The 24,801-nt window shown below is 43.4% G+C and overlaps 1 protein-coding gene across 1 annotated transcript in view; it reads left to right on the top strand.

The window, feature by feature from the left end:
- LOC130387239 (netrin-G1-like) overlaps positions 1–15,538 on the top strand; it is a 45,876-nt gene extending 30,338 nt beyond the window's left edge. The window contains exons 3-6 of the mRNA XM_056596253.1: positions 4,923–5,095; positions 9,193–9,219; positions 9,906–9,950; positions 15,285–15,538. Of these exons, the coding sequence (XP_056452228.1) occupies positions 4,923–5,095; positions 9,193–9,219; positions 9,906–9,950; positions 15,285–15,538 (499 nt within the window). The remainder of the gene's footprint in view (positions 1–4,922; positions 5,096–9,192; positions 9,220–9,905; positions 9,951–15,284) is intronic.
- The last annotated feature ends 9,263 nt before the right edge of the window (positions 15,539–24,801 follow it).

The following is a 24,801-nucleotide window of genomic DNA, read 5'->3' as shown; positions in this document are numbered from 1 at the left end:
GTCAAGGTAGAGCTTTGAGTAAATAACGATTAAGATGTCATAACTTCCAGGCTTAGGGTTCATTCTCAAGTCAAGTATAGTCCAACTTTGTTTTAAAAAGAGTTAAACACACGTTACATACAAGTCATTTTCATAAGATGACAATCATCGAAGAAAATATGTGTTAAATATTGCTGTCTTCTGTCCTTCATCTAGAACTCACAGAAGACATCCATGTCTTCTTACCAGCATGAAGACATTGACACTGACACAGCCTCTGAGTCTCTGCTAGAGGATACTCCAGAGTTGCCAGAGCGACTCAGTGCCTGCCATGTTTGTCCCCACACTCAGACTCATTGGGCATCAGACGGACATGTGAGGAAGCCTACCTCAACCTGAAAAGAAGCACCCACCATCACCAGTGTGAGAGACTCAAAGCCCCTATAACAACAGGCAAACCCAAGAATAGCACACTCACATAGCTGTCAGGATAACCAACCCATTATGTAGTGTATGTAAAGTTGACAATTTAAACAAAACCACCCTGATGAAGCCATTCAATACCATGACAACAACACCCAGATTCTGGAGGTTGTATGTGGGAGAGAGGAGGTAATTGCGAGGCGGTGATACGCCGAAGATGTCAACAAAACCCATCAAAAATGTAAAGGTTAGCTTGTGAAGTTTTGTGATACGGCCTGATTAACCACACCTTGGCGCATCTCCAGATGGGAAAGTGGTATGTGCCTGCTGACGGGAAGGGGTTGTGGAAATCAATGCCCGTATAATTACAAGGGAGGGGTTCAGCGTGTCATAGTCAGTGAGGATGTTTGCCTTGACCAATCATTCCAACACAACAGTACCATCAGTTCCACTCGCCATCTTTGTCTATAATGTCATTTACTAACCCTTTACCGAAAGCAAAGCATTGTTTTGTATCTTGTATTTGGCCAGAACTTCAACTTGATGTGCAAACCCTTCTTACACCCTTCTTACATGCATTCAGTGCAGATGAATACACCTGACCAACCTTTCCCCATTTAAATAGTTATTCATTGTTGTATAAAGATGTTTATATGTTATGATTTCAACAGGCAGGGCATTAAAAACAAGACATTTTTAAAGCCACTTTGTTTGACACTTGGAAAGCTGCTAAACCAAAAAAGTGTAACATTCAATTTGATGGTTTAAAGACGTTCGTAATGTCATTGTTATTTTAAATTATTTGACTCCTGTATAATATCTGGAATGCATTTGAATAAGTAACTGAAAATTGAACACAATAACATTGTGATGTAACAAGTGGTTATTGAGTATAAATAAAAGTACCAGACACTGTGAATAAAGTTAATTTTTATTTTTTTCTACGGTCTTCAATTTAAATCTAATTCAATCACAACAATGTATATACTAATTAAATGTATTTGAAGAGTCTAAATATTCTCGTCAACAAGAGTCTAAACACACCGTCAACATGTCATCCAAGAGTCTAACTTCGGAAATTTGAATAATGCTAAATGTTTAATGCCCTTCATCTGCTTATAACTCTATGTGCATTCTCACATGAGCCATTTCTTTCTTAAGTGAAACTTGGTATAAGCAAGGGGGCACCATATACAGCAATCTCATGCCTGATCAAAAATCCCCTGTTTGCTAACATTTCATCCTAGACTGGGAACCAGACAAATCGGCATATGCATCTGGTTCCCTAACCCTTTCAGACAGATATCCAGTAGACCTGGCCCGGCACGGGCCAATCACTTCCAAAATGGGGCGGGTTTAACACGATGACTGACCAGAGAAGCACCCTATGGAAGCGCCATTGAGGCAATTTTCATAAACAACCAAGATGGCTGCCGCTGATGTGTTACATGTTTCATTGATCTGATTGGCCAGTGGCCTGTCCAATTGCATCCAGAGGCATTTGTTCTGTGCCAGTTAATAACACCACTTGGATAACAAAAGTGAACTTAGAGGTTCCATTATACTAAAATGCATTTGTGAATTAGCGGCGAAAATCCCTGATTCAATTGGTTTTTGCTTATCTTACACTCCCACCCCTGCCTAGGGACGGGAATGAAACTGTCCCTGCAGGCGTTATTCCCACCAGCTCCGTAATTGCATCATACGTTTGTAATTGGAACAGGTTTGTGCTCTAGCAAGGTCAGCACCGATACTTTGCCAATAAAGGCAGCCATGATGTTTAGAATGTTTGATATTGTGCTGATCTCTGTTTCATAATGATCTCTGTTTAATTAATGACACTTTCAGTTGGCGACTGCAGACTATCATTCATTTTTATCATTAACCAAATGAAGGCGGACTGAAGTCGGTGAGAAATATGACGTGTGCAGCATCGATTCTTTATTATGGAGGTTAAGAAGGGTAGTTTCTTAAACTCCTCTTCCAATCTTTATTCTCAAAAGTTTGAAAAAGTATTATCTCAATTCCGCATACAATACACATTGTATGCGGAAAACCCAAAGTTGTTATATTGTCATTTGTGGAAGTCACAAACTGGTGTAGGGACTTTATTCAATAATACGATCAATCACAACATTATGGCTCTTGTCACCCACTTAATTTTGGTTGTGACATATCCCTAAATTCCCTTCATCAAAAATACACCAATGACGCATTCTTGAAGCAATAAAATGTAATTCCACGACAGAATGTTTGATTAAAAATATATGCTTGTGGCTGCTTTTCCTAAAGTAGGTCTAACATGTAATGACATTTCCAATGATTATGCAGTCTGTTGTTGCAGTCAGTGAAACTATAAGTTTCCTACCGTTCATCACAACGACAGCATTTCTCCTCATCGTGTGTCCAGAACCAAGCCGATGGGAAACAGATAGGTCAGTTTGGACAGGCAACTTAAGTTCGGATTGCTACTCAATGTAATGAAAAGTGCAAAAATGTGCTAAATCATTTACTTACACTTTTTATTTTATGTCTTACTTTAACTAAATAGTCCTCCAAACCGTTTTTTTATGAGACGGAATATTTGCCCATTCACAGCATCTGTTGTTACAACTTTTGCAAGATTAAAAGATTACAAAAAGTAGAACCGTGTTTAATTTAAAACAAACACCCAGTTGCTTGAGAAGACTTAAGTGGACAGCCGCAAGCTGTATTTATTTCTGTCGTAATCGTCGTTAGCGTTTTTCAAATCCCCCATACCACAGCTCATTAACATGTTAATTTGGTACAGATAAACCTCATTCTCTACAGGCACTACAGTGTCCTTCAAACAATGTAGCTATCCATCAGTCTTTTATGTCACAAAGGCCCGGAAGTCAATTAGAGAAGAAGGGCTGCGGACTGATCCCATCATTTCTCTCTTGCCTTGAGTTCCTGAGCGACGTGGGCAACAGATCCCTATCACTTAGGTCTAAAATGGGAGAAATCCTCCCTTCGGAAGGCGGTAGTACAAACAAACACAGGCACTGCTATGAAACAACGATACATCTGACGCCGCTTGGGGAAGGCTAGGGTTTCGGATCGACTCCTATGTCTCAAATGTTTTCTAAATACACCAAGCTCTCCGTGATCCAGAGGTCACCCAGCGTAACCTTTTACCTCTCTCGGGGGCTGAATCACACACTGGGGGATTATATTTGAGTACAGACGGAATATGACGCTGCCTGAATCTCGGATGGCAAAAAACATGCAGAGGTATTCCACTGCATGTTTCCTGTATGGATGCGGAGGTGGGGGGGGGATAATTGATTTTGATTCGATAATATATCTATGAACTTAAGCTTTTATTGAAAAATGTAGATTGTGTTTCAAGTTTCGGGACGATTGCAAGGCAATTTCAAAGTTTGGTTAATTTGGTTTGTTTCATGTATTTGACTGAAAACTTTGCATTGCTGTTTTGATCTTTGCAGCACAACGACATCATCATGATAGAAGTGGCATATTTCCTGTTTGTGTGTCTGGTCATTTAATGTGTTTTTCGAGCACATGCTGTAAACAGGACGATGTAGAAGGGCTGTGTTTTACTTCAAACAGCATGGCCTCCTCCAGAGCTTGTTACCGGATGAAAACAGCCCTCAGTAAAATGAGTGGGCTGAATTCTGCACTCTCTCCACACAATTTACCCGCTGTCCGTCGAGGGAGTTCAAGCCTCGATCCTTCACACAAGTGAACCTCAAACTATCTCCAAACAATTCCCTCTTCGCAGGCTGATGATATATTGGTATCCTTTTTTTTCCACCCTCTCTTTTTTTCTACTCCCAGAAAACGTTTGGGCTTTTTGCGTGGTAGGATATAGAAGAAGAAGAATGTCAGACATTTTTTATTTTCACTTACCTGTCTGGAGCATCTGTCAGGTCTGCCAGAGATCTCTTCTCCCTCCACCTAATAACTGACACAGCTGACCGCTGGGGGCTTGTGGCTGCAGGTTGGCCCTGCGTTTCACATCGCACTAACTCAGAAGCCTGCCTCCTGTTTCTCAAGAGAAGCTTGTCAGAGCTGGGGGTAAAGTCGGCGTCTGGCATCTCCTTCTTTAAACCATTACCTCGTTACCGGCGCCTCGGTTTGTTCTTCAATTAGCTGCCATTACGCAGCGCCTTCCATTTAGCACTGAAAGTGGCTAATGGGAACCGATTTCCTCTGATGTCTCTCTCCACGCGGGAAGAGTCAGAATTTAGCCATTGTTTTTTTTCCCTTTTTCCTTACTCTTCTCTTTTCTTTTTTTTGGAAATGGATGCATAATGAGGCTTTGCAGGGCCACCATCCAAATCTGATAACGCTCTAGGACTACAATTAAAATAAATGAATAAATAAATTAAAATAAAATCGAAAAGCCGTGGATACAAAACACAAAAAAAACACAACGAGAGCTTTTACCCATGCCAGACAGAAAGGAAAAAATAATCTATTATTAACACCTCCTGTGTCTTTCTCCCCCCTTCTCGCCTATCCATTCATCTTAGGTGCAAGTGCAACCTGCATGCCAACACCTGTGTGTACGACAAGGGCAGGCTGGGCTGTGAGTGTGAGCACAACACCACAGGACCCGACTGCAGCCGCTGTAAGAGACATTACCACGGCAGGGCCTGGAGCGTGGGCTCCTACCTGCCCATACCAAAAGGAACGGCCAATATATGTGAGTATTACTGTAAAGCCGTGTAATAATATCTGTTGTTGTTGTCGTCTTTAATGGGCATCTTAGGATACACTTCTTTTTTTCTGTTTAGATGGCAAACATGAAATTGTATATTTTGGTGATGACGTTACAAACATAGAATCAATATCTTGTTTGTTATTGCTGACGTTCTTCTGTCGCCGATCATTTGATATGCGTACACTCATTTTGAATACATGAGGTCATTTCGATTCAGGCAAGGTGTTATCATCGTCATCATCCTTCTATTATTAGACTCAAGGTCCATTTAAAAACATACAATACAAGAAATAGACAACACACACATAAATAAGAATAAAAACATAACAACCAATTATAAAAGGCACTTATACCAATGCCTCCAAAGGTATGACTGGTAGCGTACTGCGCTATAACTTGGGTTCGACAGCAGCATTATGACTTCATTCTTTGAGTTATTCAGGCGACAGATAAATCTGTACATAAGGTTCCTCAATAAAGCTTGTAAGGTGTTAACTCCTGCATTCACAAATAGCTCACTTGCACTACTCCACCTAGGTCTTTTAAGTAAGATCCTAAAACAATCGTAAGCAACCTGTAGTCTGTGCATACTTTATTTTTTGAAGTTATGAATGCCGTCTACTAAAATAGATATCCAATGAGGTTGGTATGACGAGTATTTATGCAACCATGCTTCCTTGTGACTTGCTACGCAGCATAGGAATAGTCGTTGCTAGTCAGTCAACCACATCCACATTTAGAAGACATTTGTATTTCTTTTTTTATAGCGATTAGCCAATTCACCACACAAGCTACCTTCATCATGAAGCAGCTGGTAGGCAGCTTATCCGGGGAGAATCTTAATACGCCATCGCCCGTAAGAGCTCATTTGGGCTCTACTTTTCTTTCTTCCTCCTCTCCCTTTCGTCGTCTTCACGTGACCTCTGAGAGGCAGAAGGTGCTCTTTTGCATTATCCCTGCTCTTATCTTGGAGGGGAGTTGGGTCACATATATCAAATCTCAGGCCGGGGGTGGGGGGCTCATTGCCTCAATAAATCTAATCCAGCCACACAGGGAGGAGCTGGTTAGATGGCCAGCCCCGGCCAGATGGCAGAGCAGTTACCCTCTGGTCCCCCACTCTGAGTCTGCCTGAGCCCTGATGCCACAGCTCTAGCAGTCTACTGGATTAGCTTGCGTTTATGTTTTTTTGGTTTTGGGGGAGGGGAGTGTTGAGATTTGAATTGTTGATGTGTGCGCAGTGATGGATTCACCCAGAGTGTTGATTTAGTAGCCGTTGCTCCGCGTTTTTTTGTTTTTGTTCCAGAATGTCGTGCCTCAATGGCGGTATCGTGTTCTGTTTTATTTGCAGACAAAAGGCAGAATGTATGTTCTCATTAGAGCAGGATGCTGTGTGCAAGGGATACCTGCACTTGCAACGGTGCATGCTTGCTGTGTGTTCCATCACGTGTGCGATCGGTGTGTGTGTGTGTGTGTGTGGGGGGGGGGGGTTTGTTTGCAGTCACGCCTGTGAACTCTGAGGATATATTACTTGATTTCCCCATGCTCCTTTCTCTCTCTCGCCCTCTCTCTCTCTCTCTCTCTCTCTCTCTCTCTCTCTCTCTCTCTCTCTCTCTCTCTCTCTCTCTCTCTCTCTCGCCCTCTCTCGCCCTCTCGCTCTCTCTCTCTCTCTTTCTCATTCTCCTTCGACCTCTCTCTCTCCTCACGTTATGAGCCACCTCGCAATGTTTGGTTGTCGCCGGATTGACAGGCCGTTATTAAAAAGGAAAAAAAGGAAAATAATACAACACTACGGTCACATCTGCACCGAACTGATGAAACCTGGCCTAGCCGTATCAAGTGCAATATTAACGCCTGTCTGGCAAGAGCCTACAATACAATAATGTTGCATACGCCACTGCCGTTATGATATTGCTCCCTTGTCCTGAATTATCCCTGTTCTTCTGTAAGTAAAGTACAGCCCCCACTTTCCCCGTTCCGACAACATGCCGATTGCCGCCCGTACTGTGGGGCTCATGTTTCCCTGCGAGGATATTAAACATAAGGCCGTCTTATAGAGACAAATTCGCTGAACGGGCAGAATGTAATTACACTTTAATAGCTTTCATCTGTCATCAAGTCCTCCCCCTTAATCATGGTAGTCATCTATCTCAAAAGTAGGGACATTATAGAGGGTGGTGATGGTGGGGGGGTGGGGGGGGTGTTACATATTCACATCTCTCTGCACGTGCAGGCAAATATGCCTGTCACACGTGAGCCTTCACCTAATACGTTGAGGAGCCAAAGATGGAACCCTGCGTTGCCAGGGGGGGCGAGGTGGTCAGCTGGATGGCTGCATGGGAGCCCGGCCAATAGCCTGGCCCCTGAAGCGAGGGGTAGGGGGAGGAAGAAATCTCTTTAGACACCTGCAGAGCCGAAGAGAAATCACTGGCGGAATTATGTTGACAGGCCACTTTTGCTGGGAACGTCAGTCTGCCTTCTCCCTTGTGTTACAAAACGAGTTCACAGGTCGCCGGTAGAAGTTTAGGGAGGGCTGAGGGATTCATAGTTTGGTGCAAACTTGTCGCCTTTCACAGGGCAGTATTTCCGGCCCCTCCATTCCTCAAATGCATTGGTTTAGGAAATACAGGTTGACATCATCTGGAAAAATGTACCTCACAGGATGCTTTGAAGAAATGTTGCTGATGGTGAATTATTTATTTTTCTATCCAACCGTGGTGGCATGTAAGTCCCAGCAGCTGGTTTTTTTTTGTTTGTTTTTTACTGTCCGAAACTGTTCAGTTGATTAGATGTTGGCGAACAGAGAGGAAATCGTAATTAACTAAATCACTGACCGACGGATGCCCAATTCAGTCGAGAAAACAATGCTGGTCCTGATGAAAAATGCCCTGATTAAAGGGCAAATCTTCCACCTACCAACACTACTAGACAGAAGGAGGACGGTCCATATCAAGTAGAGTTTAATCAATTTTTTGTTACAATTTAGACCAAGGCTGCCCTCCAGAAATATACTCCAAGTCCAGAGGAAGATTTTGTTAAATTTAACCTTAAAAAACTTTTCAAAGTTTATTCATCATTCTAGCCTAAATATGCAGCAACTGAGTAAATTAATTAGTATTTGGTCCAACTAATGAGGAATGTATATACCCAGGTATACCAAAAATTCATATGGTATCAAGCACTTTCTCAGAACAATTTAGAATAGTCTTGTTAATTCCCAGTAATTCACGCCTCTTCTTAATAGTATAATAACCTCATTAACACAATGGCCATAACAGCCCTATCAAACCCAATATAATAAAACATGTCCCATATTATCCTTGTATCTGATTGCGTTGGCAACCCTAGACGTACACTGATGCTCCAATATTGATTATGCTTTGATTGTTCCCATCTTCGCTAGTTGTTCTGGATAAAAGCGTCTGGTGAACGACAAGCTAAATGTAATGGTGTCTCCTTTTACCGCTTTTCTACCAAAAATAAATAGTTTAGGTCAAAGGATTATAGTACGATACTCCAATGGCCCAAAAATACTGGGTTAGTAACAATAAAGCCATATTGTCTACTATTCTGTGAAGGTTAATATTTGAGTCTGGATTTGCTAACCAGTTTTCTTGGATAAGTGATACAATCCACTAATGGATCTGCTCACCCTATATCTGTATCTCCAGCAAAAAAATATTCTCACAACCAGATACCATGCGGTATTTCAAGCAGATTAAGTGAAATACTACAAGACAATGTTTAAACTGTGTTCCTAGGACGGACCCAAATCATCCAATAGGGAGAGGCTCTGGAGTGCGGGTGAAAGAAGCTGTTCTCCCAATGTTGATTACGAACAGGGATCGTCATGGTTTCAAACCTGTTATTATCATCAGCAAAGGGCGGGTGTTTGAGCACACAGTGATTAGAACCTCCACTGATCTGTAATTGCTGCTAATTGCTAAACATATTGGCTAAATATTGTCTTGGCCCGGGAAAACCGTAAATGCCGCTGTGTGGTTAAAAAGGATAAATAAATGCATCAAAAGAAAAAGTGAAGACATGCCTTGATGATTTTTTTTCTGTGTGCTTTTTCGCAGGTATTCCCAGTGGTCACGGAGCTTCAGGTAAGTAGATCAAGCCTTTAGAACTTGGCATTGGCTAATCCACTTCTAATGAATTGTTTTCTCTTCCCGTGTGGGCACATATTCAGTTGATTGATGCTATTGATCGGGACAAGAGAAAAACTGTTTTGGCCCTAAAGCCATGTCCCTCACAATTATATACTTTTAAATCTCTAAGGAGTATTCAACAAACACGATTTGAGAGTACAGTACATTATTTTGGTTGTTTTAAAACCAAATTATTCAAACCAAAAAATATATTCAATAAGTGGTGCTCGAAGTTGGTGGTTTTTATTACCATTATTCTATCAAATCAACATGTGGCTGCAATTATTTTCACTGCTAGACCAGTCAAATTAGTGTGGATTTTCCTGCATTCATTAGCATTGTTTTGCAATGTTAGTATGCTGTAAATTATATTACTCCTGAGCATGCAATGTCCTGTGCATAAAACCGATTCCATGAGAATCATTTTCCAGCCTCGAAACATAACATATTATGTTACCCAATCAGTAGACAGCCCTGATGGCGTTTACATGCATGAGGAGTCCATGGCATGCTGTGTGTGCATGCTGAGCCTATGCATGCTGATGCTGTCCAATGCGTATGCATTCAAATCCATTCGCAGCGTACGCGTATACATATACCAAAACCCATTGTAATTTATGACCTCTCCTATTTTTACACAGATCGGGCAAATGCTTCATCCCTTGGTGTTGCAAATCGTAACCAAGGTAGGCTCTCACAGCTTCAGCATGACGATTCAAATCCCAAAGCGAGCACCCGATTGGCCCTGTTTTTAACGGCTAGATCCCAAACTGGACCCTAGCACGCACCCCCTAAATGTAAAATGTTTAAAAAAAGAAATGCACGCAAGAAAAAAAAACATTCCCCACCGTGGAACCTCACCCCCGTCACCACATCCACAGCTTGCCGTTTCTGTCTTTTGCCCATGCTCACTCTTTCTTTAATTACCCAGAACGCTCTGGAGTGCGATCCAGCTCTTTGGGCCACTAACACATGGAATAGTGAGAAAGGAGCTGCCTCCAGAGGGGGTTTATGTAGATTGATCTTTGGCTATCTCCTGCTAATCCCCCAGCCCAGATTGTGTGTGTAGTGTGGGTGCTCAGACGCATCAGCTTTGTTGCTCTCTATAAATTAAAAGTGGGCTTTAAGGATTTTGTGCGATCAATGAGAACATGTAAGGTAGCGTTGGCTGGTTTTCTTCCATTTCCTTCTCAGCTCTAATGATTGGTATTTGATTCACTGGTGTAAACCCATCCAGTGCATGATTCCAACAGAGATAGAATAAAGGTAACATATTCCTGAGACTTGTACCGGTGTGTAGAGATGCCGCTGACTGTTTCAAAGAGGCCCTGTGCTGCTTTTCTGCTGAACACATTTTGTCCGTAAAGCTCTAGGCATGTTGGGAACAAGGTCACTCATCGTGTCGGCCTTTATTCATTGCAGTACCAACTGCAGCGTTTATTCCAACATTTTTATTTGATCGAATCTCGTGGAAGTTAATTTAAAACCATACCTCAATGACATTTTTCTAACTTTCAAATAACGTGGCATGCATTCGTAAACCTCCAACCATAATGAGTGCAATGCCGTATTCTCATGTTTTGATCTCCAGCAGACTAGCACTCTGTGTTGTTTTGGCTATGTTCCTGTGAGCAAGCAACACCGTTGAAAACGCAGGTTTTCTTTGTGGTTCAAATTACCATTGGTGGTTTCTATTTCTGCATCAAACACCTTGAGAAGGCATCGCTTGAAGATTACAGGATGAAGTTAGATGTTTTCTGGGCTATGTGGTTCTTACCAGTTGCCATGACACCGTGATACCATGCTTTGGCAGGTAGGATCAGAGCAAGACTGCTTGCCTGGACTCAAAATCTGATTATTAAAAGATGATGTGGACTGAACAGAGACCTTGAGGCACAGCCGTATACCGGTACATAATAGTTCTGCAGTGTATTGGTGAAGTTAGGGAGAGTTCAAATAAATCTCATGAAAACCTTTTATTATACTATACAACAAATGCAAATATATATAATAATACAATCACGAATTCTTCATAATGCATGATTTATTTTACTTCAAACCGGTGTCCAAGTTTGTGGGTATTTGCTCTTCTGGATAGAGAGAAAACAGCACTATATTGTTAGAAGCTGAATACAGATTATGTATAACTGGAGGGAATTTCTCACCTCTTGCTGCAGTATGCCAGGACAAGGTGAAGCCAGTCTGAGGCTCCTGCGCTCTGCAGCTGTCCACTGGTAATAGCATGACAAGCTCCTCATCTTGGCTAATAGCTAACAGGCCGCAAGCTAATATGATAACCGGAGACATGGTCAAACTTGGATTTCATCTCACCCTGACATCACGGAGAGAGATATCGATCTTCGGTAATTGGAGCTACGCTATCCACTTTCACAGCTTATAATTAGAAAATTCTTAAATGTGCCCCCCCGTATTGACAAGCTCTTTGTCTTGCCTAAAACATTCTTAATCTCATTGCCCCGGACCGGCAAGGAAGAAGAAAATGAAGAACCTGAACCAACATTTTTACTCATTCAAGTAATATCGCAAAGGAGTTGTTATTTCATTCTCAGTGGCCAGAGGGCTTTATATATAAATTTGTTGGTGGTCTTCCACAGACACACACACACACACACACACACACACACACACACACACACACACACACACACACACACACACACACACACACACACACACACACACACACACACACACACACACACACACACACACAATAAGCTCAGGCTTCTACCGCAGAGTAGAGTGACAGCTGTTATGGTGCCTGGATTATTGATTTGAGACTTTCCTCCTGGTATCATACTGTGAGGTGCCATATCTGACAAATCACAGTTGTACAGTATCTGAGCACATTCATCGTTCACTGTGGGAGATGAACAGATTAGAAACGCTGCCTGGACTTGTTAAGGTCATGTCGGTGATTTCCTCTCTTGAAAACCGTGTGCTTCATCCAGCGCTGCTATTGGATACAGGTGCAGTTGAGGGCAGTCTGTGACAGATGGACATACGACGAAATTGTCAGTTTGGTACAATATAGGGTGTGGTAGGAAAAAATTAAATAATAATATGAAGAAATAATATAAAAATAATAATAATAATGTATCCGTTTTTTATACCGTATTTCTAAATACTCAAAGACAATTTACAAAAAAAGGATATACATACAGAATACATACAGACAGTACAGACATTCAATCAAAAGGAAAATAAACAACACCACAACAATAGACAACACATTAAGAGACACATTATATACAATATAATACATAAAATATAATAGAAATGTATATATATTCAGCAAAAATGAAACAAATGTTATAATCCAAGTTACATTAAACAACAAGGTGCTCACAACGTAGCAGTGGTTTTAGCGGTTCCTTCGTGCCGCCAGGGCGGCCCCCTTGTCACAACTGCTTCTGCAGCTACTGGGTGTCGCACGCCGCCGACAGAGGTGTGAGGTGCACATATGTCTCCGCAAGGGCTGCGTCAGGCAGCCCGTTGAACTCGCAAGCCAGCGCTCAACGCTTGTTATGCCTGACCCGCGAGGCCTTGTCGCGGGGCGGAAGGCGATGGTGCAACGAACATTGTGTCAAAGGAAATGTGTTGGGAGAAAAAAAGGGGAGAAATACAAATCGTTGCCTCTGTGACTGTGGGTGTGCGCGAGCGTCATGCTTTATGCATGTGTGTTTGTTTATCTGGTGGTTGCATGTTTGCATTTATATCATGCATGATGAGGCATGTTGATACGCTATTCCACTGCATGTTTTACACATCTACATATAAATATCTATCAGTCCATCTGTGTCCGGAGAGTCGTCAAGTCAGACTGACAGATGTGTTGAAACACGTCGGTGTGCATTTGAAATGGATCAGTTAATCATTGTTTTTTCCTCGCTCTAACCAACAAAATAAGTACTGCCAAAATAAGACCTGAGAATGTACCTAGCGTGCAAAGAAATTGCCATGATTTGTTGTGGGGACACAACCGATATTGCAGTCGAAATACCTTTAAAGTGCAGCAGCGGAACAGTAAAAATCAGGACGGGAACGATAGGACCCTTACAGAAACACCCAGAGCACCAACCTCAGAAGGAAACAAGCTAATTGGGTGAAAAGGAAAGCGTCTAGAAAGACAATCGCCCCCCAGGTGTGTCTAAGAAGAACACAGAGCTTGCATAAAATCAAGCCAATGGCACCCAAGTTAACAGATGGATTAGCCAATGAAAGAACAGTCGGTCTGTTGAAGTAGTTCAAACACAATTGTGATTCAGCAGACCGTTGGAATGTCGTTTTTTTTTTTTTTTTTAAAGGTGAAACATGTTAAATTGGGTTTGAATGCGTGTACGTTTGTCTGTTGTATGTGGAAAAGTGTGTGGAACTGGCGGGGGGAGGGTAAATAAATGAATGAATGATGAATGCAATCCAAATATCTTTAATTGCTTTCTGAGCAAGCAATTATTATTTGTTTGGTGTATTCTGCGAATGAGCCCCATTACAAAGACCCAGATATGTGATTACTATTCATGCAGGACGAGATATCCAATTAAATGGAAATCTCTTGGCAAATAAGACCTTTTCCAGGGTTTTACAACTGCAGGCAGGGAAGATCCAGCTAACCTGATTAGGTACAAATATTTTTTCCTCTATATATATCGATTTCTTCAGGAGACAGCAATATAAACATATCTAGTTCTAATAATTTTGAATAGCTCAGACTAAAACAAAGCAATGACAATATTGTTTATTTCCTGTTGGTCTCGGAAGGATAGAGAAATAATAAGAAAATATCAGTAATAACGGTGAAATGGTAATTGCTCAATCCCCTTTGCATATAGTACGTAGAGCATGGGGTGCTGTTAATAAAGGGGAAGACATTCACTCCCCTATCAACCCTCATGCCATCAAAGTGTTTGTGTACATGAACACATGCGCGCCAATGTCTATGCGTGCGTGTGTGTTCAATCGGAAGTCACAGGGAAGCTAATTTCCATTCCACTATTCCACAGTCTATCCAACAGCGATTCCTACCTCTTCCCAGATTCCATTATCCTTGTTAGACTTTCCAGATATTCAAGCGTTTCCCAATGAATATCAGTGGCCTCAGCTGGTCAGCAATTACTTTCCAAGCATGGACGTCGCCTTATGTTGTTCCAAAAACTACAGCCAATCAGATTAAATGACTAAGTGACGTCCTGGCTCTCTTCACTCTTGCCTGATCTCTTTGGAAGAAAAGGAAAGACATCTCTACTCTGTCCGTATTCTGTTGGTATTTGAGCATTATTCAGCCTATTTTGGATAAAACCGTCAATTTTGTACACTGAATTTTGAGTGCAGTGTTCATGCTTCGTCAAGAAGTCTGAAACTCTCTCCCCTTAGCGCTAACATCCTTGGGAAGGGCTCCCTAAGGCCGGACTTATCTGAACTTATCATGAGGTAAACTTGTGAGATCAGGAAGGTCTCTCAAGGCTAGGATTCCATTGGCTCCTCCATTCACCTGTTAGTATTATGTACTCCTTTTCTGGCTTAAAAACAAATCCACTGAAGGTCTTTCTACTACAGTAGTCCCTGTCGCAACAAATCATTGGCACGCCGCATGGACTCGTTTTGAAAGGGTTGCAAGGGTTAGGCTGGACAACAGCGTGCACCAAGCTCTCCGCACCTGTTTGTATTGTGGTTTGTTCCCTCTCGTGACCGTTGCTTGGTTCATCCCTTCCCAACGCGTTAAGCCACATTTCTGGAACCTTGCTCCGAGGCAGGCAGGTTGAGGGAAATGGCATCTCGCTCACCTGCTCCCCCCTCTCCTCCTCTCTGACAAATCCTGCTTCTGGATGCTCCCCACTGACTCCCTGCGATCTATTAATCACTGCTACACCCCCCCCCCGCCACCCTCCAACCTCATGTCTCTCCCCCCCCAATCTATCTCCACCCTTCCACCCTCCCCCCCCCCCCCCCCCCAACCTATTTTCAATTCCCCACACACACCCCTTCCTCCGTCTCCGCAGCGCGGGTGTGCGACAACGCGATGCTGCGCTGTCAGAACGGCGGCACCTGCCACCACCACCAGCGGTGCCACTGCTCTGCGGGCTTCACCGGCGTCCTGTGCGAGAGGGCGCGCTGCTCGGGGGGCGAGTGCGACGGCCAGTCGTCCGGACAGGACCCCCTGCTGCTGCTGCTGCTGCAGCCCAGCCACCACAGCGGCCCCCTGGGGGCCCTCGCCGCCCTGGCGCTGCCCCTGTTGTCCATGACGCTCTGCTGAGGAGGGGGAAGGGAGGCGTGGGGCGTGGGGGCGTAGCTGACCTTGTCCACCCACCCACCCACCCACCCACCCCCCCCCCCCCCCCAAGATAGCCCGCCGTACAAAGACCAGAAGTCACGTGCCGTGGGTACCGTAGTACGTATGTACATGTACACTGTTGAACACTGTGCTACGCTGGGATGAACTCCAACCCCTCAAAACTCCCCCCCTCCCCCCTCCCTCCCACCACTCCCCTTTGGGACATGAGAACGATGCCCTTGGTTTTCGCAGAATACCAGGTGGCTTTGTGTATCCGTGACCGTTGCTACGGGGGACAAGATAATAATTGCGGCGTGTGTTGATAAGGAATATAAATGGCGACCGAGAGAGATGGATTTATGTGAGAGCTCACCGGAAACCCCTTCGGGGGCCCCCGCTCGAATGAATTGAAGTTTTATATTGAATCACTGCTGTCTTATATGCTTAACAACAGAAATATTGTTTAAGGAGCCATGGCAACGGCCAGTGGCGGCATTGACGGTCATCGTAACAGTCAGCGACTGCAGAAGGAGACCATGTTAAAGGTGTACAGAACTAAAAACACAGGATTTATAAAAAAAGATATCAGCTAAACTAAAACGTGGGCCGGATCGTCGGCCAGCTATGCGTAATTGTTACCTTGTTCTCTTCTTCCCTCCTCTTCCTCCTTCACTCCTCTCCTTGTACTCTCCTACATGTGCTTTTAGTGATCCTGGTGTTTTTGCTTCACTAAAAGGAGGTTTCATGTTTTTGCCAAATGCTGCACATGATGTTATAATTGAGGCCGGCCGAGGAGAGGTTAACCTTTCCAGCCTCCCTCTGATGGAGGCTTTGCAGTCATGCTTGAGCTCACCTGTACCCATTTAAAATAAAAATAAAAAGAGAGAGAAATGTAACATACCGTAACTGTATGAGAACGTTAAAAAGCGAAAATGCTCAAAGATGTATTTCTTTTTCTAAAGCTGCCGATCTGTCTTGGAGGTGAATCTTGATTTTCTTTTGGGTTTTCTTTTGATTTGACATGCTTTTGTGGCACATAGTTCTCCTCAGTCGAGAGCTGCCGTCAAGGAATATGTTTACATTCACCCTTAAATACGATACAGTTCCACCAAAGGACAAAAAAAAGGTTGTTGTTTTGTTGTTGACTAGTATTCATTAATAATTAATGCATTATTAATCACAGCAGTGCGATCACCATTGGTCTGGTGTCTACTGGTCCGGGGAATGTCCCCTTGTTTGGAGGTCTTAACCAATGAAGGGCATATTTTCCTTTTGGCAATTTACCAAATACTGTGGTCTGCTGTAAAACAATAAATGGTATACTCCTGCCATTCAACCCGACGGCAATATTTCAATGTCATCTTGAAGTTTTGTTTTCTTTGTTTGTTTCTGTTTGTTTGTTTTTCAAGTTTTTTTAGTGGGTTTTTAGACCATCAAGGACAATCCTTGATGTGCTCACTGTAGTGACAGTTGCTGCTAGCAATACAACAATAATAACAATAATATAACAACTTTCCGTTTGAGGTGCGTGTACAGGCATACAGGAAGTGTTGCGTCCCCTACATCCTTTCCCCTTTCCTACAGCCACAAATCTATGGGGGAGGGGGGGGGGGGGGGGGGCTGTGCAATCTCACACTGGAATCCCATAAGCATTGTGTAAATTTACCAACAGACTCTGAGGAGGAGATTGCGCGGTGGCTGCCCGCCGCTGCAGGATTGCCCAGCCGAGCACTGTAATCAGATCTAGTCCCTGCTCTGAATGAGACAGGAGAGGGCCAGCATTCTGCTCCGTGCAGCTGAAAGCGTGTGCGGGGGTGTGAGCAACCCATCCCCCCCGTCCCCCCCTTCACCCCGGTCCCCTGTCCCCCGTCCCCCCCGACAGACACACACACAGACACCCTACCGCCATAGCGAAAAACACACATCCGAGAAATAAGCTTTAATTTAACGGAGGGTCACTGAATGGAAATGAAATGTCGCTTCCCTACCAAGTGACATTATTAAGCTTGGGGAAGCATTTCATTAATGTCTTTCCCAGAGGTTGAAGGGAAACCATCTGATTGTGTTAGAGAGCCTGCTGTAAGTGCCTCTCATTAAATGAAAAACGCTCAAAAAAAGAAAGTGTTTAAAGGGTGGTTGGCTGAGCTGAAGTCTTTGAAGAGGATCTCTTAGGTAAAGGATTGATATTAGGCTGCATGGAGTAGAATCACGGTTGGTTGTGTGGCATCGAGGTCAACAAAGAAAGGCATCGTCAAACTGTGTGGAAATGTAACCTGTAAGAGAAAAGCATAAGGGACTTTGGATAAATAACCAACACAGTATGGCAAACAAGTTCATTAAGGGCAACAGCCTCAGCCGGTCCACTGATTGAAGCATCATATCCAAGCACGGCAATGGTCATGAACCATTCTGATCTGTAGGTCTTTTAATGGCGCCCACTCAGCATCACAGCATTGGGTCTAATGAGCATAACAATTGTATGGTCTTACATGAAAATGTAGGTTCTGGCTTCATTTTCTAAAGTACCCCTTTGCAAAATTGTTTTGTGGAACACAAAAAAAAATGAAGAAAAGAAAACGGACATTAAACCAAGTGGAAATTGAAAAGAGGTTATTTTTCAAATTAAATGTTGCTGGAACCATGTGTGTATGGAAGGTAATTGCGTTTATGATGTGCTAGTGCAATAAAAAATGTTTCATGACATCTTTCTGGCTTTTTAGCTGTGCTTGGCCATTACAAGGTGTTAAAAAGGAGTTAAATCTACATTTTTTGGTACTTAAGTAGGAATTGTTGCCCTTACAATTGACGGAAACTCACCAGAACCATCTTTGGCCGTCTTAATTGCGATGGCAAGCCCTGTCTGATACCACCGAATTCAAAACAAGAAAGAAAATGACATTATAATTCCTTGATATAGCCTTGTTAGCAATAAGCTAAGCAGGCTTTTAGACATCAGGAGGTTGTGTGAAAAAGCTTAATCTCCCCTGAAAGCAGATCTGGGCAGTGAAAGCTGGTTGAGGTGAGGTGGCAACACTTAATGAATAACAATGACTCAATCGTTAAGTGGCTGAAATCCATCTCTAATGAATAAAATGCATGCGACTTCACCTTCTATGGGTTGACAATGGTAAAGGGTGCTTTTGAAGGTGGTTCTGTTCCTCGATTTCCAGAAATGTGCATGTCATTTTCTGAATCCAGAAAATTTAGGACGTTTCATACATTATTTTGTATGGAAAGGAACTCCCAAATAAGAACCAGGAAAAAATGAGATATTCTGCTGAACATCCTGAATATTTCATCTAGAGTTATAATAGGCTTCCCATGACAGCAACCATTAGCACAGAAAGTAGGTCAGGGGCTAGCTTATACAGGAAATCCTTCCGTAGCCTCATTAACAAACTAATAATAATAATAATATTGATCAATACAAATCAAATAATCAAAAGTGGCAGTTTGTATGTGAAAAATCTATTACATATAGATTTGCCCTTATGATGATATTGATTATTTTCATAGAGTCATCAATTGCCAAAGCATAAATAATGTGTTCCTAAGCATAAGTAACGTGCTCCTTGGCTCCATATCCCTTTCTGCTTTAAATGTCAGTGTCACTTCTACCACAAAAGCTCACAACAGTTCCTCAAGTCTTCCAAACCACAGCGGTGGCTCATGACTCGCTCCCACCACACTGTCCCTCCCTCCCATCCCGCCTTCTCTTGCTCCTCTCCTCCTTTCTCCCTTCTCCCTAAGACCCGGTAGAGGGTATTAAGCGGGCATTCACAGACACCAGTGGTCCTTGTGTTCTGCCGCTGTCAGCACTGGTGGCTCCAGCAGAGTTGAGCACTGCACAGCGACCCGGCCAGGGGTGTTCTGTGTCGGGGAAAAGGAGGAGCTCAGCATTCGTGGATGTCTCTCAGGTTATTAGCAATACAATATCTATCCATATCCAGCTTGCCAATCTCTCTCTCCCTCTCATCTCTCTCTCCTCTCTCTCTCTCATCTCATCTCTCTCTCTCTCTCTCTCTCTTGGCTCAAGAATGAGTACTCCACAACACGTAGGCAGTCATGTTGGGAGTACACGAGCGGTTAGCGAAACCGATTTTTTGGAAATACCACAACTGCATTGCGTCTATGAGCGGCGACAAAAATAAGATTAAAAAACTCGCCTGGTTTAACATTTTCTCGAAGACTGTTTGAATATTTATGGTGTTTAGGCTAAAAATGGCGGATGCAAATTCGCGTTGAATCGGGCTCCCCGGGCTGTTTTCAAATCACGGGTTATATAAAGTACAGTTGCCTCTGCTGGTTACGGCAGGAACCAATAACCTTTTTATTTAGCAAGAGACATTTGTCATAAACACTCAGGCCTACAGCTCTCTACACCTGCACCTTCCATACAGGTGTGATGTAGGTCTGACTTCTGCTACGGTAATACCCATGATATTTACAGCCATGTCTAAACTCGCTGTATCTCGTGTCCTAAACCAAAGTATCTTTCCGTGTTCCCCCTTAGGCCTCTTCTTCTCAAATGGCGGGGAAGCTCCAGCGGTCTCCGTCTCTCTCTCTCTCTTTTTCAAATCACCGATCAGGGTGAATAACTATATACTGTATATCGAATAATAAAATGTGAAGTTTCGCCAGCACATGCCGCATTTAACCCAAGACTAAATGCGCAGTTTAGCTGCATATATCGATCACAAAAGTGTGGATGTGCAATTAAAATGTTCCGGTGGGACCGATCAATAAATACAAGTGCACGCACACACACTGTAATCAGCGTCTCTATAGGAACGCTGGGCCCCGGCAAAGCGGATCGATACGGCCTCAGCAATATGAAAGCGGTATTGAATGCCCTCTATTATGGTAGCGACACATCAGGAATGGCACTTTATGGATGGGTAGGAGCAGCATGCCATCGGTGGCGGTCTCCAGCTGGCAGCAGCTGCTGGGCGGCGGCCTTGCAGCAGCGGGCACATGCTGGGGGCCATAGAGAACACTGTAATCAATAGGAGAGGGAGCACGTTAACTCGTCCCTGCTGGAGCATTCCGGAAGCCGCTATTCAGCTTCCTGCTGACATTTATATTGTAATATATTTGTAAGCTCAAGGGTGATGGAGGGAGGGCCGGCGGAGGGGGGTTTGGTTTAAATGTGCAAGTTGGAGAATTCCTCTTTAGACGGATAAAATATGACATAATGGTTTCGCAACCTCTGATGGGGCTTCTGTCTGATGGTGATTGGCTGAAATTATGCTTCACACTGCCGGGCTACCGTGTTTAAACATGCCGGTGGAGAGACATGACAGTGAAGCACATGCATACTAATTGGCATCAATCGATAAAAAACTGGAATTTTGAGACATTTGGATGAATTGTTGTCTGCGTGCACCGCTGACTTTTTGACACACCTCAAGTCTGATGTACTCAGTGCTTAAAAGAGAGCCAAAATACATTATTTATATATTTTCAAATAAAGAAAATCTGCCTCCATGTCACGTCCAGAAAGCAATCTGACGTACCCTCATTTCAATACATCTGGGAAGCAATCGCCTCGGCAGCTATAGAAGGTAATCCCTTCCTCTCGTATTCAGTGTCAGACAAGATCACTGCTCTTGTCTGTTCTGCTCAATGCCATACCCAGCACCTCTGGCCTTGCACTGCCACACCTAAATTGCAAATCAGCCGCGGCTGGAATGGACCCAGTGCCAACCAATCATTCCCCTAACTCCCGCGAAAAGTCCTTTGGGGAAATTATGTACGGTTTACACCGTCAGTGTTTTACACCAACTAGTTAGGTCTATGAGAACGCTTAATCAAGCATAATCAGGATGAATATTGTTTATTGTTAATGTAATTCATGTGCAGCAGAAATGTCTTGTTGGCTCTTGGTTGTTGTTGTTGTTGTGTATGATCATCAACACAACAACAAAATCAGAAGCATGTTTAGAAAGAACAGAGAAGTACAAACAGAAGGGGGATAAGGGAACAAACAAACGTTTAGCCGCTGGCCATTTCAGGAATTCCCCTCTCTTGTAAAATCTGCACTCAAAACAATAAAACAACGCCCTCCTAATGGGCAAAACGGTGACAATATTGATTGTAGACAAACAACCCCTTTGGGCAGCCCTGCCAAAACTCAGAATGGATGGGAGGGGGGGGGGGGGGAAGAGAGGGGGAGAGAACATCAGAGATGAAGAGAGAGAAGAGAGAGAGAGAGGAGAGAGACAGAGAGACAGGAGAGACAGAGAGACAGAGGACAGAGAGAGAGAGAGAGAGAGGAGAGAGAGAGAGAGAGAGGAGAGAGAGAGAGAGGAGAGAGAAAGGGAGAGGCCTGCCAAGTCCAGGTCGGCGTGACGACGAGTGGCACCACCTCGTTAAACCTGCCCCCGGGAGTCACGGGCAGATGCTCTGCTTTCCTATGATAATGGCCAACCGCTAAGCAGCGAGCCGCGGTACGCTCCTTTGAGCAGCTATGACCTCCAAGACCGTCAGCTGCGGGCGTCGCGCCAACGCACCGCTTCACCTCGCGGAAGCGTGCTTGTTGCGCTGTTACTTTTTTATGAGGACCTAGTCGATACTGTCCTTATTGGTGCGCCGTTTAAAAACTCTCCCACGACCGTCCGCGCGCGCTCCCACGGTCTTAAACGTTTCGGGGTCGGCATGTGGCCATCAGATTAAAGTGTTTTTCATTGTTCGCCGAACATGATGGCCAATTATATTCTAGGACCCTGTTTGAAATCCAGCACTCTCTCCGTGGCAAATTAGAGATGGGGATATGGAAAAGGTTTCAACGTTAATGAACTTTTATTCACCTCAGCCCCAGTCGGGTGGAACGGTTGCGTTGAGGCGTCAAAGTGCAGTGCGTGCAGAAGGAGGGAGAGATTTGAGGCACGGGGGGAGAGAGAGAGAGAGGGAGATGGTAGAGGGAGCGGGTGTAGGGGAGGGAAATAGAGAGCAGTGGCTCTCTGAGGATTAGCACGTTTAGAGTGCTTTGATCTTCTGAGATCTTAATTGCTGGATAGTGCTGATAGAGCCCTGGTGGAGATGGCAATGCCACACAGGGAGGCAGAGACTTGGAGACGAGTTTTCTTTTCAAATGCAATATATCTTTTCTATGACTGCCCTCTTTTTTTCTCATTGAGGTAATTTCAAACTCCTTCCAAAGAAGGAGGAGAATTCAATGAGACCATTTTTCCAGACTGTCTAAACTTGTCTTGTGTTGACTGCTGGTTTGACGTCCCGATAACAGAGATTTATTTTCTCCAGAATTGATGAAACACAAATGGAGAATAAAAGAGCCACTTCACATTCTATTGACTGGGATCAGACCATAAGCGATTTTCTCTGATATTATCTCAAAAGTACATGATCACAATAGTGAGTTTACCAGACACAGTTGAGTTTGAATCATGGGCTTTCAGCTCTGCTATAGCCACATGTAGGGTTTGATGTCAGATGTCTTTGTAAAAAAAAAAGGAAGTATTACTGCCGGGGTCAAGGCGACTACGATTCGACAGATGCATATAAATCGCTTATGAAAAATTCATCACATCTTTAAAAAGAGTCTGGTCTTTTCGCTGGCAAGCTCTTTGTATTTTTGGTCCATCCCGACTTGACTTAATCCCTGTTTAACCCCCAGTCTGAGACCCAGAGGGGCCAAGCGGCAGGGAGCAGGGGTTAAGGGATGAAGATGATGTATGGACTCCTCGCTCCCATTCTTCTGTCACTCTCCTGACCTTGGGGGACTCTTCATCCCTCCCTTCTTATCTGACAGACATGCACAGCCTACCGCATGCTCAGACTCTCTCTTGAAAACCAACGCTTACACAATCCCTCACACACCCGGAAAACCCACACTCTCACTCTATCACACACAAAATCACACACTCACACGCACATACTCACATTTTCACCCTCTAAACAAGGGAAAGTATTTTGTCATATACAAGGGATCTGTCTGCAAAGTGGTAGTTTACTATTGGTGCTGAACGGGTGTAACATTTGTTATGACCCCATCGCACCGACTCCAATGGAACCCGATATGGCTTTTTTTTTAAACCTTTACGACTTTTTCCCACTTTTTTTTATCTCCTGGGTGTTGGTTTTCTTGCTTGAACAGGGGTTTACTTGCCCTTTACAAGACAACTGACCCACTGTCTCCTGATTATTTCATTCTGGGGGCAGGGCTACCCGCTGCGTCGCACCAAGGCGCTCAGCAGGTCCTGCGTACCCATAGCCAATAGGAAGTTAGCAATATAATGTAACCTATAGAGGGATGGATCGAATGCAAACCAATATATAGGTGGTGTTGCTGTTGGTTTGCCCTTAAAATGCCAGCTCTAATGAAAGCAGAAGCATGGACCCTGATACATGCTGTGTTTGAGGCAAGCTGGTTGTAGATTCAGTAACAGCTTGTCTCTTCCCCGATATTCTATCGGGAATAATAATGACACTAATTAATTAATTAATTAATTAATTACATGTATTCATGTATTTGGGTAGAAAATTGTACAACAATGTGTTTGAGAGGTTGTGGGCAAAGAATACAGGACAGAGTAGAGAGTTATGAATCTTAGCAGTTTACGTTATTGTACGATTATATTATTATATGTCTTTCCATTAGGCTATACACGTTTCTATTTCTCGATCTACAGATCGAATAGTCTTGGTTGAGCCAAGCACCGCAACTATAGTCAGGGTACATCTGTAGACTCAACGGAGAAAGCTGACAAGCAAAGCATGCTGAGGCAAGATGTAATTGCAAAAGGAAGAATATTAATTTCACATTTTTTTAACTTGACTTAAGTAATTATAAAACTGCCGACCAGTCCATCTTTTGCACACACCGTCCGATGCAACATTGGGAAGGCTGTGGTCTATGGGTCAACCAATAAGTTATATTCACTATATAACAATAGTTGAATGACAAAAATACATAATGATGGTCATTACGATGATTATGTAAAATATCATGCGTGTAGGAGATCATTGTCTTTGTACTCGGTTGCAGTGCATTGCACATCTAATGCATCCACATTAGATCATTTCATCAAAACGGAAATAGTCGAGGTTAACACAAACCAATGCAAAATATAATACAAATAAACTTCTCCTTCTTCTTTTCATTAGCATGAATCGTTTAGAAATAGGTGGGAGGGGGGGGCAAACAGCACACGCTAGGCTGGATAATAAGGTTAGCACTGTTCAATCTCATCCTTTGAATCATAAGCCAGACACATCGTTGTATA

Source organism: Gadus chalcogrammus, chromosome 8 (assembly GCF_026213295.1).
Source record: "Gadus chalcogrammus isolate NIFS_2021 chromosome 8, NIFS_Gcha_1.0, whole genome shotgun sequence".
Taxonomy (NCBI): Eukaryota; Metazoa; Chordata; class Actinopteri; order Gadiformes; family Gadidae; genus Gadus; species Gadus chalcogrammus.
The sequence above is the reverse complement of the archived record's forward strand: the minus strand, read 5'-3'. Positions and strand labels throughout refer to the sequence as shown.